Raw genomic sequence first — 18,407 nt, forward strand, 5'->3', positions numbered from 1 at the left:
GTTTGTATCAGTGTGTTGCTGGGCTAACCAGTAGGAAATGGCTTTGCAGGATTTTGTATCCTGCAGCAAGTGACACACACACACACACACACACACACTGATGCACAAAGGGACTCACACAATCCCAAGAACACTCACACACAACACACCCAGAGGGACATGCTAGCCCAACCCCCAAAGAGAGAAACAATCACACCCCCAGCCACACTCACAATCACCCCCCCACACACCATAATATTCACAATCGTGCTCAGAGACACAACTGCACACAGTTCACTCCCACTGCTCCAAATACAAGGACCTCCTGCCCCACACAGCACGTGCCAAGGCCTGTGGAACTCACTGCCACTGGACAGCTACCGATGAGAATGATCTCCTCATGCTGGATCATCAGCTTGGCCCCCTGCCCCCTCTCGGGGTGCGCTGTGCGGTGTGGCTGGGGATTGTGCAGTGGCCCAGCACCAGGCAACACAGAACGGACATCACACGCCCTGCCCCACCTCATCTGAGCTGCTCTCCAGGTGCATTGGAGCCCACTGCCCCACACCTTGGCACTCCTGCCCCACAGGGGGTGAGCTGCAGCCCCTGCCACACTCTGCAGAGAGGAGAAGGGTCAGGCCAGCCAGCCATTGTAAGATGGGGAAATCACCATCGGGGTCGACGGTATGGGGGCTGTGACATACAGAGAAACGGTTGTCGCGCCGGCAGAAGGCAGCAGAGCGTGCACACACACACACACACACACACACACACACAATTGCAAACATACACAAACACATGCATGAATCCAACCACACACGCACACAATTGCTAATATACACAAACATCCGCACAAATCACCAACACCAACACAAGCCTGGGAGCCAGGGGAGCAAAGCAGGCTGGGGCCGGGTAACTCCACTTCCTGCAGGAAGTAGCCAGCCCCCCAACCCCCACGGAGGCCTGGGACCAGCCCACCTCTTCTTCCCCCCATGGAGGCCTGGGGCCCCAGCCTGCTCTGCTCCCCTGGTTCCCAAGCTTGGGGGGAGGGGGGAACCACCCCACAGCACTCGCCGGCAGCATGGCTGGGAGCCAGGGGAGTGGACCAGGCTGGGACTGGGTCACTCCACTTACCATGCAGTGAGTGCAGGGGCGGGGGCCATGAGGAAGAGCCGGGTAGCCCCCCTGCAGCAGCTCCCCACCCCAGCTCACCTCCACTCCGCCTTCTCCCCTGAGCACGCCGGCGCCGCTCCACTTCTCCCACCTCCCAGGCTTGCGGTGCCAATCAGCTGTTTAGTGCCGCAAGCCTGGGAGGGGAGGAGAATTAGAGTGGGGGCGGCGTGCTCAGGGGAGAAGACGGCGCAGAGGTGAGCTGGGACAGGGAGTGGTTCCCCTGCACGCACCCCCCTATTGCTTGCTGCACACCCTCCCCCCCCATTGGTTGCTGCATGCCCTTCCCCCGCACCTCCCAGCCCCCTGCCCCAGCTCATCTCCACTCCACTGCCTCCCCTGAGTTCGATTTTTGGTGCCCCCAACCACTTGGTACCCTAGGCGGCCGACTAGTTCGCCTAGTGGTTGCACCGGCCCTGGGCACTGCCTGTCAGCAGGATTCCTCCTCCTCCTCAGTGCAACTAAATCTCCTCACCTAGACAGCCGGTCCGTCCGCTGCACCCCAATCCCCCATGCCTGAGCCTCCCTGCCAAAGCCCTGCACCTGGCTCCAGAGAATTAAGTCTCACATCTCACTGGGAACTCGACTTCTTGTGCCCAGAGAGTCTCGGCCCCCCTTAGTAGCTGACCCGAGAAACACAATGTCTGCAAAAGCAACAAAGAGTCGTGTGGCACCTTATAGACTAACAGACGTATTGGAGCATGAGCTTTCGTGGGTGAATCCCCACTTCGTCGGATGCGTCAGTGTCGGCCTTTTCCAAAGAAGTGCCTGGAGGGCCTTTTCTCATGTGACCACGTGGCCTAATGGATAAGGCGTCTGACTTCGGATCAGGCGATTGAGGGTTCGAGTCCCTTCGTGGTTGTGCTTGTGCAGTTTCACCGTTGTGCCAAAAGTCCTGCTCCCTTTAGGGCTGGAACCTCTTCTTGGTTGCTCAGGCCAATGCTCTGGCTTCAGCTAGAGCCCCGGGAAGGAGTTGGGGGTTGGGCGTCACAAAGGCTGGGGCATGAGCCCCAGGTGCTTCCAGTCTCGCCTTTGCCCTTCCTGACTTGCCAAAGAAAATGGGCGGCTGCCTGGGCTAGCGTGTGGAGCAGTTTCCCTCTTCCAAGTGTGCGCCTGTCCCTGTGCTTGAGGGGGGTTGCTACATAGCACCTTGGGAGCCTGGGTGTTTCTCTGCTTCTCACCCGCCCGGGAAAAGCCTCTTGGGGTAAAATCTCCTGCCCCACTGCCAAAGTGAGCACAGAGAGTGGGAACAGTAAGAGGCCCCACCAGGGGGGCTGGCCCTGCTTTCCAACCATCTTCTGATGTTGGCCACAGAGCATCAGCAGTTGCCCCACATGCTCCTCTGCGGGTGGCCTTCAGTGGGGGTTTGGCATGGCAGGGAGCAGCCTGGCTGGGTGTTTTTGTGTCTGTCTGAAGGCCGCACATAGGCATGGTCCTGCCCTCCTCTTTCCCTGACCTCAGTTGCTTTTAAGCCTTCCCTTGGAGCCGTCAGCACCAGCGGCCTCTGCTCTAGGTGCCCAGAGGAGGAAAGGTGTGCTGGGCTCTGTGACGAAGTGGGGGATTTTCTTAGGGTTTTCTGTGTTTTCCAGTGGTTCGCATGCACAGGGAGTGGGACTCAGTGTCCCCAGGTGTTACTGGTTTAACGAGGTGAGGGGAGAGGGAGTTTGTTGTTACAGAGGACCGGAGAGGGACTTGGGACCCCGGCTGATGGCCTGGAGGATGGAGACCCCAGCGACTGGTGACCTGGAGACCCAGCTCAGGAGTCACAGCCAGTTCTGGCCAGTGGGAGGACAATGGGCTGCAGGGAGAGGACCCCGTGACCAACCTGTTCCAGCCAGAGGAGGGCAGAGGGGGAGGAGGCCCAGGCAACCCTGTTTACCTGGAGAAAAGACAATGGACAGAGGGGGGGCTTGGGGCCGGGGATATCGGAGGCCCAGCTGGGAAGCAGGGGGGCTCGGGGCTGGCGAGGGGAAGCAGGCAGAGCCCACCTGGCTGCAGGGGGACTGGGATGTGCTGGGCTGAGGGAGGCCAGGCCTGAGGCCCTGAGAGTTTCTTGTGCTGTGTTCAACTCTCAATAAACCCTCCTGTTTTATGCTGGCTGAGAGTCGCTCTGGTCTAGAGAACAGGGGGCATCAATCCCTTCGGGGGTGAGGAGGCCCAGGAGGTCCAGAGCGCGTGGACTCCCTGATGGGGCCCACGGCAGAAACAGACGTGCTAAGGCTCAGAGAGGTGCGGCTCCAGGAGGTGGGGGGCCTGATCCCGAGAGAGAGTGGACCCCCGAGAAGGGCTGTCGCTCTGAAAGGGGCACCCCCCATGGACCCCACAGGGCCAAGAGTGGGCACGATCTGTGAAGCCATGACAGGCAGTGACATCACAAAGGCCTTTTGCAGGACCTCAGACTATTGGTCAGAGGTGGTGGGGAGGTGGTGACCTCACAGAGAGATGCTGACATCAGCCAGGCAGGACAGGGGCGAGGGGCCAGGGAAACCTCAGAGACCCCTGTGGCTTTGCTTCAGCAAGTCTCCTTCTCCAGATCTCTCTTTGAGGACTGAGAGAGTATTCGGGTTCACGGACGTGAGTGCCAGGAGGAACCTCTTTCGAGTTTTCTCCTTCCCTTTTAGTGATTTTACTAGAAAACAGCCGTCCCTGTTTAGAAGGTAAGAGCCTCCTCGAGGGAAGGGTTGTCATGGGGGTGTCACAGTTCGGATGCCGGTGCCCCCCCCATGTAAGGAAGGTCCCACCACCCTGCTCTGTGTTCGCAGAGTGGGAGAGAGCAGCATCCATGGCAGTGATTTGCTCCTGGCTGCCGGAGCAGAGCAGCAGGCTCAGCTGTCAGAACTTCCCAGAGCGATGAAAGGGGAGGGGCCCATGGCTCTGTAGCAGGAATGCAGGGCAGGCGAGTTCACAGAGGGCATTGTGGGATACTGGCAGAGGCCAGTTATGGTGATATAATGAACGGCAGCATCTACACTGACACTCTGCCACTTTAAGTTTGCTGGAAAAAGCGCTAGGCTTCTGATCAAAGTGTTTTTATTTTGTCACCAAAACAGGGCAGTTTTGTTGCCAGACGTGGCATTGCAGTGTGTGCGCCAGCCACAAGCTGCCGACCGAGGGAGCATCATGTGTTTTTCACACACCTGAGCAATATAATTCTGCTGAAATAACTTTGTAGTGCAGGCCTGGCCAAAGATTCACACACAGAGACACAACTTGCAAGGAAAATGTCACCTGCTCCTCTGCTTTTCCAAACACAAGCAAAGCTTGTCAGGCCTAGATGGAGATGCAGGGAGTCAGGTGTGAGCAGACACTCTACCTTAGTCACAGGCAGGCACCATGGTTTAGCTGGTTAAAATACCTGTTTTGTAAACAGGAGATCCTGGGTTCAACACCTAGTGGTGCCTTGTTGAGATGCTTTTAGAACACCTGCTATTGGCTACTGTCAGAAGATAAAATAAAGAGCTAGATGGGCCTTTGGTCTAGCCCAGTGTGGTTTTTCTTATGGTTTAAATTACACTCACTGGCACTGATAATAGAGTTACTGAAAGTTTGGGAGTTAAGAGCTGATAGGTCAGTGGTCCAAGCCCCACACGGATGGCCCCCTCCCTCTGGGACAGGGGCAGGTCTGGGCTCTTGCACCAAATGCTCATTGTGGCTGCCAGAATTTGTGGGCAGCTCATTTAGTTTACAGCCAGGGTTAAGTCCTTGATTCACACATCAAGGATAACAACCCTTTATTTCTCCTGCCCCAATAACAAGGAGACTGGGAATCCAACACCAGCCAAAAGTGATCATTTCGGCAAGCAACCCAACCTATTTCCAACATACTGTAAAATCCACATGCAGGCTCCTACACAAAACCTTGCAAGAAAATCTTCCTGAGCGGGTCTGAAGCACCTGCTGCTGGAGGGAAGGTGGGAGCTGTGGGTTGGGATTGAGGAGCAGCATGAGGAGAAGGGACCTGTGAGTTGGGATTGAGGGGCACTGGGAATAGGAGGGGCCTGTGGGTTGGGATTGAGGGGCACTGGGAATAGGAGGGGGCTGTGGGTTGGGACAGAGGAGAAGGGTGAAGAGGAGCAGGCTCTGGTTGGGAGTGAGGAGCAATGAGCATAGGAGGGACTGAGGGTTGGGTCTGAGGGGCACTGGGAGTACAGAGGACATGGGTTTGGGCTGAAGAGCGTCCTCATTTGAGGATCCAGCAGGACAGGGGAAGGCAACAGGTGATTCTAATTCCTTAGGGATATTCTGTGTGTTTGTGTGTGCAGGGGAGGAACATGCTCTATGCCCAGAGGACTTTATTCCTCCAGCCTGCAAGGACAGAGGGGATGTCAAGGAGTTGCTCCTTCAACCCCCCCCCCGGCCCTTCTTAGGAAAGGCAAAATCCTGAAGAGAAAGAGTAACACCAAAGAAGACTCCAGAAAGTCAGATTTTTACAATCACAGCAAGTAGTTTATCACCTGACCAGGGACTTGAACCCTGGGCCCTCAGATTAAAAGTCTGATGCTCTGCCAACTGAGCTAGCCAGGCTCACATAGGAAAAGTGCAGGTTGGTGCAGAGGTGAAGCTAGTCAAGAAAAAGCGAGACGGACACAATAGGGGAAACCTGCTGCTCTCTCTCTCTTCCCAGCCCTGGCCTGGCCTGGTATTAGTGCTGGTTAAAAAGATGGGAAAATATCAGCATCTACCAGCCTTTCATAGCTGTACAAGACTCAGGCACAATACAGAGGTGCCCATCTGCAAGTGCCGAATGGTTGGATTGGCTAATGCAGCCTGTAGACGTCCAGGGCACACTGGGATATAGAGCCAAGTGTCCATCACCATCATCATTTCGAAGGGATAATGATAATGATGGGAAGGTTCACAACTGACTCAGTAGTTGCATACAAAGGTGCACGTCTGGCAGTTACATTGGGAAATTCTGGCTCCTTCTCAGGCTCAGGTTGGCCACCCCCGTCTAGATGTAGAAGTTACAACATTTAAACTTGAAAGAGGGGCCAATTTCCCCATCATTTCACACCTTTACATCCAAACACGATGACTTTCTGAATGAACCCTCCTCGTCCAGACCAGCAGCAGGCTGAGCAGGCCAACGGCATAAGATCAACATTTTAATTTAATTTTAAATGAAGCTTCTTAAACATTTTGAAAACCTTGTTTATTTTATAATACACTAGTTTAGTTATAAAATATATAGACTTGTAGAGAGAGAGACCTTCTAAAAAACATTAAAATGTATTACCGGCACCCGAAACCTTAAATTAGAGTGAATAAATGAAGACTTGGCACACCGCTTCTGAAAGGTTGCCAACCCCTGGGCTGGAGGAACCTAGAGAGTACATTTCTAATCTACATTTCTATTTGTTTGGTTTTTGTAGGTTAAATTAATGCAGCCTCTGGTCCACTCTCTCGCAAGGGTGTAATGTTGCTGTGCACAATGAGAAATCTTGGGGAAAGATTGAAATGAAACGGAAGCAGCATATGGTGGCAGAACTTAAGGAATTAAAAGCCCATTGATTCTTATGTGTGTGCACTGCCTCTGAACCAGACATGTAATTTTTCTCGTTTTGTGGCAGCAGCCAGTAAAATATTTAAATATCTATCAGGGATGGTCTAGACAGTATTTGGTCCTGCCATGAGGGCAGGGGACTGGACTCGATGACCTCTCGAGGTCCCTTCCCGTCCTAGAGTCTATGAATCTATGAAACTCTGGCTTTTCCTGAATGCTGTAGACTGTGAGTTCCTGGGAAAGGGCAGGGGGAGAGGGAGCATGAGGAGAAAGGCAGAGACACTGGAGAAGAATAATGGGAGGAGAAGAGACAGAGAACACAGAGAGACAATCAATGATTGAAGATGTCCCAACTAGATCTTGCTCCTCACAGGTGTTCAGAAAGCTGGGTAGTTGTAGGTTTCAAATATTAAAGGGATCTCCACATACCTGATCTCTCTCTCCTGGCTCCCATTTTAGTATTTTTATTTTGAAATGTTTGGCTTACCCCTGATCTTCTCTTTCCCTAACTGTACTGCAAGTTGGATGGGATTTTTTGTTGTTTTTATGCTTCCCTTTTGTTCATATCAATATAATTGTAACAGCAAAGGAATCTGTAGGAGCAAAAACTGACTCAAAACTTTATTTCCCCATCATGCAGGAACAGGGTACAAACAGCTCACGCAGCTGGTATCATCACACAGAAGCCAGGGGATGGGAGATGCAGGTTTCCAAGTGTTCTGTCTTCTCAGATGACACATTCCAGCCCCTTGTATTCCTCCCTCCTGTGTGACCTGCTGGGCTTTGACACATTTATTGTCTCATTCTATTGATAATGTGATTGTAACACAACGTGACTGAAATTAAACCACTTCCAGACAAGGAACGAACAAAAGAGAAAAGCCATTATTGCATTGGCTGGGAATTGAAGCCAGGTCAACTGTTTGGAAGGCAGCTATGCTCCCCACTATACCACCAACACAGCTGGCGGGAGCAGCTTTCCTGCAGGCTTACGTGTGCTGGCAAAGGGGGTTACACGTGACCATGGAGCTAGTAAGCAGGGTGGATGGGCTGGAAGCCACCTGACCGCTGGGAGCAGAGTTAGGGGGTAAAGGTGAAAACAGATCTCATTGGGAGCTGGCCCCACACCCAGCCTGCCCCTAGGAGAGGGGAACTGAAGCTCAACTTCAATCATAGAAAACTCTTCCCTAAGAAGGAAGGGGACGGCTTGTTTTAAAGACAAGGTTTGTGGGTTTTGCCCACTACATACAGAGGGGCTGGATAGTGCTGAGTCCAGACAAGACTCTGGTAGGATAAGGAAGAAATTCAGGCTGCCAGTGAGCTGAAGGAGGGAGATGATATTTTGACAGTGATGGACACCTCATCTTAAAGGCCTTTGTCTGCCTCCTTCTAGTGACTGTTTGGCACAGGAATGCAGCCCCCACTCCTGGGTGGCTCCTGTGGAAATAATGTTTCTGTGCAAAACACAAAAGCTTTTAACAGAAAGGAGGGAAAGGAAATGGCCATGCAGTGGGACAGGAATGTAAGGAATGAAACAGCAGATACTTCTCCCAGGTGCATTGACTTTGAACCTTGTTGTTTGCCGTGTTGTTATATCCCTGTTGTTCCCTGGACATGAGAGGTGGGGCAGGGAGGTGGGGGCTCACATATCATCTTTCAAAGGACCAAGGAAGGGAGTGTTATTTACTCCTTCTCATAACACAAGAACTAGGAGGCGTCACCAAATGAAATGAATAGGCTACAGGTTTGAAACGAAGTATTTCTTCGCACAACGCACAGTTAACCTGCGGAACTCTTTAGCAGAAGATGTTGTGAAAGCCAAGACTAGAACAGAGTTCAAAAAAGAACTAGAGAAGTGCACAGAGGATAGGTTCATCGATGGCTATTAGCCAGGATGGGCAGGGATGGTGTCCCCAGCCATTGCTTTCCAGAAGCTGGGAATGAGCAACAGGAGAACCACAGAGCAATGACAAAGCCAGGCTGTCATGGGCCAGCAGCTAGGGGGATGCACTAAAAATCCAGTGGAGTCATCCCCCTCCTCTCCACCCCCAAGCAGCTTTGAATCTTGATGACTCTGATGCTGAAATTCCACTGCCTCAGCATCCTCAATCCCCACTGGAGGCCAGTGCAGAGTCTTTAGATCCCTGTTCATATTTCATACTCCAGCTGATGCACCATTCCTGCCCAGCAACTCACCGTCTGCCCCAGGAGAACCAGCTGGTGGGCCGCACCCACAGGCAGACAACTTATACCGCTCCCCTCAGAGCAGCAGCCGCAGCAGTTGGCAGCTAATCCCCACCTAAGGCTTTGGGGAAGGAGATGGGGATCACGTGTTATTTCTTTCGTACATCGAGTCTCACTGTGTTTGAACATATTTCTCTCTAACTCTGATATAAATTTAGAGCCCCTCCCCCCCATTTCGGCTTTGTAAGAGCCTCATTTCTGTACATAAAACATAAGAACAACCATACTGAGTCAGACCAATGGTCCATCCTGCCAAGTGTCCTATCTCCCAAGAGTGGTCAAAGCCAGATGCTTTAGAGGGAATTAACAGAACACGTAATCATGAAGTGATCCATCCCGTTGCCCATTCCTGGCGTCTTTACAGATGTGAACACAAAGAGACACTTGCAGCTACTTAGAATCAGAGAAGATTAGGGTTGAAAGAAACCTCAGGAGGTATCTAGTCCAAGCCCCTACTCAAAGCAGGACCAATCCCCAACTAAATCATCCCAGTCAGGGCTCTGTCAAGCCGGGCCTTACAAACCTCTAAGGATGGAGATTGTACCACCTCCCTAGGGAACCCATTCCAATACTTCACCACCCTCCTAGTGAAAAAGTTTTTCCTAATATCCAACCTAGACCTCCCCCACTACAACTTGAGACCATTGCTCCTTGTTCTGTCATCTGCCACCACTGAGAACAGCCTAACTCCATCCTCTTTGGACCCCCCTTCAGGTAGTTGAAGGCTGCTCTCAAATCCCCACCTCACTCTTCTCTTCTGCAGACTAAATAACTCCAGTTCCCTCACCCTCTCTTCATAAATCATATGCCTAGGTCTCCTAATAACTTTTGTTGTCCTCCGCTGAACACTCTCCAATTTGTCCACATCCTTTCTGTAGCGTGGGGGGGGGGGCGCGCGGGGGGGAACTGGATGCAGTACTCCAGATGTGGCCACATCAGTGCCAAATAGAAGGGAATAATCACTTCCTTTGATCTGCTGGCAACATTCCTACTAATGCTGCCCAATATGCTGTTAACCTTCCTGGCAACAAGGGCACATTATTGACTCATATCCAGCTTCTTGTCCACTGTAATCCCCAGCTCCTTTTCTGCAGAACTGCCACTTAGCCAGTCTGTCCCCAGCCTGAAGCGGTGCATAGGACTCTTCCATCCTAGAGAGTAGGAATCTCCACTTGTCCTTGTTGAACCTCATCAGATTTCTTTTGGGTCAATTCTCCAATGTGTCTAGGTCACTCTGGACCCAAACCCTACCCTCCAGCGCTTGGATTCTTTATGTGCTTTCACAGAGCGAAGAGCACATGTTCCATGATTTCATAGGGCAGAGTTTTATGCTATAGGGAGCTTTCCCTGTGTGGATCAACATAGACGCACACTGCGACCCTTCTCAGGGTGCTCAGGGCGGTGAGTCTCCTTGTGGCCACCTGCCACGAGGAAGAGGGACTTTTGCATTTGGCAGCTGGATGTTAGTGACCAAACTCACCACCCTGTCAGGCAGTCAAGCACCCTCCTCTGAGCTACAGCAACCTTGACAGTTGACAACAAAGACACCTTAACCCCTCAGTTCCTTCAATGTGTCCCCCTCTGGGGTCCAGCTCCAATCACCAGATACTCGGGGTATGTCTATACTATCTGCCGAATTGGCGGGCAGCGATCGATCCAGCAGGGGGGGGGTGTCGATCTATCACGTCTAGTGTAGATGCAATAAATCGATCCTCGAGTACTCTTCTGTCGACCACTGTACTCCAGCTCAGTGAGAGGTGCAGGAAGAGTCTACGGGGGAGCTGCAGCAATCGACTCACCGCGACAAAGACACCATGGTAAGTCGATCTAAGTACATCAACTTCAGCTACGTTATTCATGTAGCTGAAGTTGCGTAACTTAGATTGATTCCCTCCCCTAGAGTAGACCAGGGCTCAGAAAAATCCCAGATCCTCTCTGCCCGAAGCAATGGTACATCCCAGGTTACCAGTTTTACTGTAGCCCACTGCTACTGGATCACACATAGCACTTGAGCACAGTTATTGAACAGAGGGAAATTTCTTTAACGAGGGACAGAGATTTAAACAAACAAATGTGAATGATGGAAACCAACTCTTACCAACAAAACAAAATCACAAAATGCAACCTACACTTTTTAATAGTTACCTTTCCTACCTAAGTAGATTGAAGTGTGAGGTGACAGTCTATTGCAGTGACTGCTAGTCCCTAGGAGCCAGGGCCCTGCCTTTCTTGAAGCACCATTGGTCATTAGTGATCTCCTTGGTGAATGGAACCAGAGTGTTTCTCTCCACCCTGTTATAAAATGAATCAGTTTTTTGTGTATATTCACAGAAAGGATCATTTCCTCATTGTCATATTGTCGTTTACACTTCCACAGGGTTTCGATGTCTATAATTTGTCTTTGATAGTTTTCCATTGGCTTTTCTGGGCTGGTGCAAAGGTTGACAATGCAGCAACACATCACATAACTGGCTAGCAAGGGATGGGTGACAATTCCCTCCCACTTGAATGGGCCATTCCCAACAAGACCTTTGATTGGGGTGACTCACTTTCATGACAATACCATATGGGCATAATTTTCCATATACTTACATGACTCCTTCAATAGGACTCATACACACCTCTTGCAGTGATCAGGAGTAACAATAATTTACAAGCTTTCAGTAGAGATCTCACTGCTATGCTTCCTGGATAAATATCATAAAAATCAGTGCATTAGGTGTGATGAGTTTGTCAGGTCTGAGGCAGGAGTTTCTTGTGAATTACTTTGACCTCTCTGCCAATTGGCACCAAAGAGCATTTATCACACATGCACTGAGCTACACAGTCACACTCTGATAGAACAGAAAGGCCAACACAAAAAATAGAGAAAGGAACAATCAAATACTAAAATGACAATGGTTGGAACTCAACATTTCTCTCAGTCTTTGGACTGATGGGTACTAAGAACTTTTCCCTCAATTGAACCAGGTGATCGCACAGCTGGCTCAGCCCTCCATACTAGCAGATTTCTCACATAGAGAGATGGGTCAAAATTGGAATTGATGTCATGACTCGCTTCCCAGAGGGTATCAATGTGTCTAAGGGTATGTCTACCCTTCAAACACTGGAAATATTCTTCTGACAACATAACACTGTCTACACTGGGGCTTAGGTCACATTAACTACTTCTCTCAGTGGAACGGATCTTTCACACCCCTGAGAGATGTGGCCATGTCAACACAGCTTTTCAGTGTAGACCAGCCTCTAGATGGCTTTTAGATATGAAAGGCAATGGACTTCAGCCTTTTCCTTGGCATTGATGGTTGACAACTGCAGCTTTCCTACCTGCTGGACACATCCTATGACAGATGTCAGGCCTTTCCTTTGCAAATTAGAGAAGTGGGGAAGTCAGTGACGCTTACAGTGTAAGTGGGTAAAAACTTATACAACTTGTCTCCTTGAGTAGTTTTCCTTTTAATAGAAATTGACTTTGAAGCTAAGCAAAATAAGTTCTATTTGAAATACAAAAAAATAAAATCTATACAGACCCAATATTCTCTTATACACTCTTTCTAACACCTATTCTCCCACCTCAACCTTTGGAGTGAGGTTTTCTACCAGAACTCCTTACACTACAGGGGGTAAATTAAATCAAATTAACTTTTGAAGATTAACCATCATTTCCTGAACTAAAAAAAGAAAAAAAAACAAGACAATTTTCAGTTTTCCAAAATTATTCAGATTATCAAACAATTAGTCTCTTACTCTTTAACCAATAACATCACCTATGATTTCATTTTCACTAGTAACACTAATATATTCAAAGATCACAAATTCTGGTCACATATGTTAGTTTTCTTTTAATCCCCATTGCCAACAACTGAACGTTGGCTCAAGTTGTAGTTTGTCCCAACACTTCTGTGAGTTCATATATCTCTGGTTCCTCTGCCATGCGTGTTGGTGGAAGGGGTCTCCTATGTGGGAATGTTAGCATCATGAGGAAAAATACCTCTCTTTTCACACTTTAAATCTTTCAAAGTAGTAGGAAGTAGGGGAGAAGTGATACAAATGCAGAAAACACAAGAGAAAACTGTCTGGTCTACACTAAAGACATTTATCGGTATAATTATTGCTCAGGGGTGCGAAAAACAGACACAGCTGAGCAACGTAGTTACACATCTCTAATCCCCTGCGTAGACAGCGCTACATCAGCAGAAGGCCTTCGCCTGCCAACATAGCCATCTGAGACCATATTGATTTGAACAATTGAACTACACTGTGCTCATATGCACTTCCTTCAGTTAGTCGGGGGTCTGCTGCTGTTCACCATTTCCAAGTGGAGATTTTAAATCACTGCGGTGTCTTTGTTAGCATGGCCAGTAAATTGGAGAGTTCTCTCCTATTGACAGAACTGCACTTGAAATTTCTCCATATCATCATGGAAGGATGGGAAAAAAGCAAAGCTGAAGTGAGAAATGATGACTTTAGCAAATGGTCATTTGTCTTAAATTCTCCAATAAATCTGAGCTGAACTAATATCTAATTGTGTGACCACACAGCCATCAAGAAAGATAGAAACCCAGATCACAGAGAGATAAAATACATGACAATGAACGTGTAAACTGAAATTCCAGAGCAGGTTACATCTAATTATTTAGAATCAGGACAAGAGATTCTCCCATCACATTCTCCTCTGAACCATTCAAACATATTTCAGTGAGTAACTGTCTCAATAGTCAGTTATGTTATTTACAACATGTTTAGTATCCTAGCATTGCCATAATGGGGGAAAAAACAGCCACCTTGCCAGAATTGGCTTTACCAATAGATGGAACCTGGGATTTAAACTCGAAATGATCACACTGCGATTAGGATCCATTTGAATTCCCCTTCCTGGTCTTTGATACTTTTCTCACCAGTCATAGCAACTCTGGCATAGGATTAAATAAGTCAAAGCATCATCTCCAAGCACAGACAACTGAGAACTCTTCATCACATGACACTTTGAGAAGTGGAGGGTAGAATGTGATGACGATAAACTCTGCCTGGCTCAGACAAAAGGTAACAGTTCTGCCATGATGGGAAGGAGGGAATCTCTGAGTCACCCCATCTCCTTCCAAGTATCAGAGGAGTAGCTCTGTTAGGGTACATCTATACTTACCAGCCGGGTCGACGGTAGCGTTGATTCTCGGAGTTCAAACTATCGCGTCTAATCTAGATGCGATAGTTCGAACTCCGAACGCGCTCCCGTCGACTCCGGAACTCCACCACCGCAAACGGTGGTGGCGGAGTTGATGGGGGAGCCGCAGACTTTGATCCCGCGGCGTCTGGACAGGTAAGAAGTTCGAACTAAGGTAGTTCGACCCCCCCCCCACACACACACAAGTGTAGACCAGGCCTTAGTCTGGATCTGCAAAATGTGACAAAGAGTCCTGTGGCACCTTGTAGACTAACAGACATATGGGTGCATGAGCTTTCGTGGGTGAATCCCCACATCGTCAGATGCATGTAGTGGAAATTTCCAGAGGCGGGTGTAAATATGCAGGCAAGAATCAGTCTAGAGATAACAAGGTTAGTTCAATCAGGGAGGATGGGCCCCTCTTCTAGCAGTTGAGGTGTGAACACAAAGGGAGGAGAAACTGCTTTTGTAGTTGGCTAGCCAGGGACAGTCTTTGTTTAGTCCTGAGCTGATGGTGTTAAATTTGCAGATGAACTGAAGCTCAGCAGTTTCTCTTTGAAGTCTGGCCCTGAAGTATTTTTGCTGCAGGATGGCACTTTTAAATCTGCTATTGTGTGTCCAGGGAGGTTGAAGTGTTCTCCTACAGGTTTTTGTATATTTCTTATGCTCCAGTACATATTTTAGTCTATAAGGTGCCAGAGGACTCTGTCGCTTTTTACATCTCCTTCCAGTATCACAGAGGCTGAAATGACACTTTTTTCCTGCCCCTGCTCTTCATTTAAATGTAATATGAAAAGTTCCCATGATAACTGCTCTTCAGCACAACATGAGAACAACTGGCAATGATACAATCTGTAACACTGGTGACTCTAACAATAACTTTGCAATAGGAGGAATGGTATAAATGTGATGGTCCCTGGTTCCTGATAGGAAGGGCACACTAGAATTACTTATGGGAGAATGGAGTTGATAGAAAGGATAAATGAGTCCACCTCAAAGAGGTCAAACTGCAAAAATAGGCCACTCACTCATCTGGACAAGCTGAGGGATATCGGTGCTTCAAACAGCTTTTAAAAGTGGGAATCAGGAAAAGTATTAAAGTATTGATAGCCCTAGAGGGTTTATGGTGTTGATCCCCCTTGCAGATTCTCTGATGGCTCACATGGGCTCAGTGGCAAGACAAGGTTTTCCCACACTCACTGCTTCCATTGGGTCGCATACCTATGTGGATTCTGAGATGGGTAAGAAGGTGTGAGCTGTGATTGAAGGTTTTCCCACACTCACTGCATTTATAAGGTCTCTCACCGGTGTGGATTTTGTGATGTTTAGAAAGGCCTGAGCTGCTAGTCAAGTTTTTCCCACACTCATGACATTCATAGGGCCTCTCCCCTGTGTGGATTCTCTGATGTTTAGAAAGGCCTGAACTGCGACTGAAGGTTTTCCCACACTCACGGCATTCATAGGGCCTCTCCCCTGTGTGGATTCTCTGATGTTTAGAAAGGCCTGAACGGCTAATGAAGCTTTTCCCACACTCACTGCATTCATAGGGCTGCCTCTCCCCTGTGTGGATTCTCTGATGTTTAGAAAGGGCTGAGCTGCAAGTGAAGGTTTTCCCACACTCACTGCAATAAAAGGGCCTCTCCCCTGTGTGGATTCTCTGATGTTTAGAAAGGCCTGAACGGCTAATGAAGCTTTTCCCACACTCACTGCATTCATAGGGCTGCCTCTCCCCTGTGTGGATTCTCTGATGTTTAGAAAGGGCTGAGCTGCAAGTGAAGGTTTTCCCACACTCACTGCATTCATAGGGCCTCTCCCCTGTGTGGATTCTCTGATGAACAGAAAGGGCTGAGCTGTAAGTGAAGGTTTTTCCACACTCAGTGCATGTATTTTTCCTCTTTCCCATGAGGACTTCTTGCTGTGTTGTGGTTTCCTTGACGCTTTTCTGAGTTCCCCGACAGGAAATAAATTTACCCATTTTCTCCTCTGGCTGGTTTCCTTGCTCTCTTTCTGGTCTGTGCTGAATCTCACAGGATTTTCCCTGCTCATGACTCCAGGACACATTCCTTTTCGATCTTTGCGATAATTCTCTGTGTTTAGCCACTTTCTCAACATTTTCCTGCTGAGAATTCTGCTCCTCTTCTCACATACCATTGCGTCACCTGCTGTGATAGAGACAGAAACCTCAAACAGGGATGGAAAGGGAAGGCCAAACCAAAACAAGTGCTGGAGAGACGTCAAATAAAAATCGGGAACTGAACTCCCCAAACTCTTCCCCAAACAGGAGAGAGGAGGATCAATTCGGCCCTCACATCCCATCCAAACTCACAGGGGAAAGGAGGAAGCTACTGCCTGGTGTCTGCTAGTGTCTACAGGAAGCCATGAGCTATATTTACCCTGAGGATACGACCCCTGCTAGGGACAATAATGAACTGAGAAACCTTCCAAGGGCTTTGTAGGGCATCCCAGATGTTTCCTTCAGGCACTTACAGATTCTGAGTTGGTTTAATCTTTCCTCACCTGTGCAGGGAACTCTCAGGATCTCTCTTTCCTCTGAACCCTGGAGGTCTGGGACCCATGGCTCATCCCCTTGTTCCAGATGGGAGATTATATGAGGTTTGGAAACTGGAAACCCTGCTCAGATGAAAGAAAACAAAGGAGTTCAGCTGATTTCATATGACTGTGTCATAAAAAACACTATTAATTTAACTTCAGTGCTTACTGTGACCCAGTGTGCCTGGGGCAGTCCACACTGAAAATGCCAAGATCAGGGCAGACTGAAAAAGGGAGAGCAGATGCTCCCAAAACTGGTGGTTAACACGGAAGTTAAATTCACCGATCAGTCACCAAGTGTGCTTCTGATCCCCCACACTGGTTATCGAGAAACTGAAAAAAGACATCACACGGCCCCCTTTACTGCATTCCAGTTCTCTGACTCCCAATCAGCACCTAGGTCCGGCACAGTGAGAAGTTATTTAAAAACTCTGCTCACATAAACAAAGTGTTCTTCTGACCACAGAGTCAGACACATTACCAGGTCTGTATAGGTTTGGATCTTACCCAGAATACTATGATGCCAGCCAATCCTTAGCATCTAAACTAAAGGTTTATAAGCAAGAAAGCATCTCAACTAAAGGTTTATTATAAAAGAAGGAAAGAAAAAGGAAGTTGTTAAAATGGGAAAACAGTCAGCTACATTCAGAAATCTACATATCTGGTTCTTAGCAGTATTGGTGAGTTTCTGGCTTGAAAGGCTCTCTGGTAATGATTTTTTGCCCCAGATCCCTAAGTGGCCCCCTCAAGGATTGAACTCACAATACTGGGTTTAGCAGGTCAATGCTCAAACCACTGAGCTATCCCTCCCCCCACATCATTCAGTCCTTTGTTCCAGGGTTCAGTTTGTAGAGAAGTTGCTCCAGAGGTAGGAAGAGGGACTAAAGACAAAATGGAGATGATGCAGCTGCCCTTTATATTCCTTTTGCCAAGTGGCTTCTACTTCCTGTGTCCCAAACACAAGCTTCACAGCACATGGCATGGAAAAGCCTTGGAGGTCTCAGTACACAGGCATATCCCTGCATGTCTTGCTGACTCAATAGGTGTCTCCCCTTGATCCTTTCAATGGGTTCATTGTACAGCTGATGACCCCGGATGGCCATCGAACAGGCTGGGCAGCACTGATGCCAATATGTCTGGGGGTGTCACTCAGAAACACTACACAAGTCTGGAATACAGATATACCCTACATATATATAACTCACAATACAAAGATAGACACAAGATTATCAAACTTGGAAAATCATAACATTTTCATTGACACCTTACATGGCATATCTAGCACGATTCATTGCAATTTCATCATATTGGTATTTATAATAAAATAATAATAATATAAAATGTCTCTCAATTCCATAGAGTGTCACTTAATAAACCAGTGAATTCCCAGGACTGGTTCCCCAGGTGTTTGAAGATGCCGAACACCTTGCTTGTGAAGGATTGAAATACCCACATATATGTTGGGAACACACAGACGGACACTGTGCAAGTCTGTGCCCCTATGTTCACTCTTCTAGAAAATTATGATCAATTTTGTTCATAGTATGTGTCATGGCTGAATCTCCACTCTGTCACTCCGAGTGCAGAAAGTGGGGGCCCGCCAGGATTCTAAAAATTAATTTGTGCAACTCTAATAAGAACATAAGAAAGGCCGTACTGGGTCAGACCAAAGGTCCATCTAGCCCAGTATCTGTCTACCGACAGTGGCCAATGCCAGGTGCCCCAAAGGGAGTGAACCTAACAGGCTTTACAAGTAATCTCTCTCCTGCCATCCATCTCCATCCTCTGACAAACAGAGGC

At 48.5% G+C, this 18,407-nt stretch overlaps 1 protein-coding gene and 2 non-coding genes across 3 annotated transcripts in view; 1 reads left to right on the top strand and 2 right to left on the bottom strand.

Annotated features, from left to right (window-relative positions):
* LOC120375400 (zinc finger protein 850-like) overlaps positions 1 to 18,407 on the bottom strand; it is a gene marked incomplete at both ends in the record, with an annotated part of 188,503 nt that overhangs the window by 57,834 nt on the left and 112,262 nt on the right. The window contains one exon of the mRNA XM_039496022.1: positions 15,283 to 15,902. Within this exon, the coding sequence (XP_039351956.1) occupies positions 15,283 to 15,902 (620 nt within the window). The remainder of the gene's footprint in view (positions 1 to 15,282; positions 15,903 to 18,407) is intronic.
* On the top strand, positions 1,939 to 2,011 carry TRNAR-UCG. Its single transcript has one exon. It is a non-coding gene; the product is annotated as a tRNA-Arg (tRNA).
* TRNAK-UUU lies at positions 5,601 to 5,673 on the bottom strand. The gene has a single exon. It is a non-coding gene; the product is annotated as a tRNA-Lys (tRNA).

The sequence above is a fragment of the Mauremys reevesii genome, linkage group 12 (assembly GCF_016161935.1).
Source record: "Mauremys reevesii isolate NIE-2019 linkage group 12, ASM1616193v1, whole genome shotgun sequence".
Taxonomy (NCBI): domain Eukaryota; kingdom Metazoa; phylum Chordata; order Testudines; family Geoemydidae; genus Mauremys; species Mauremys reevesii.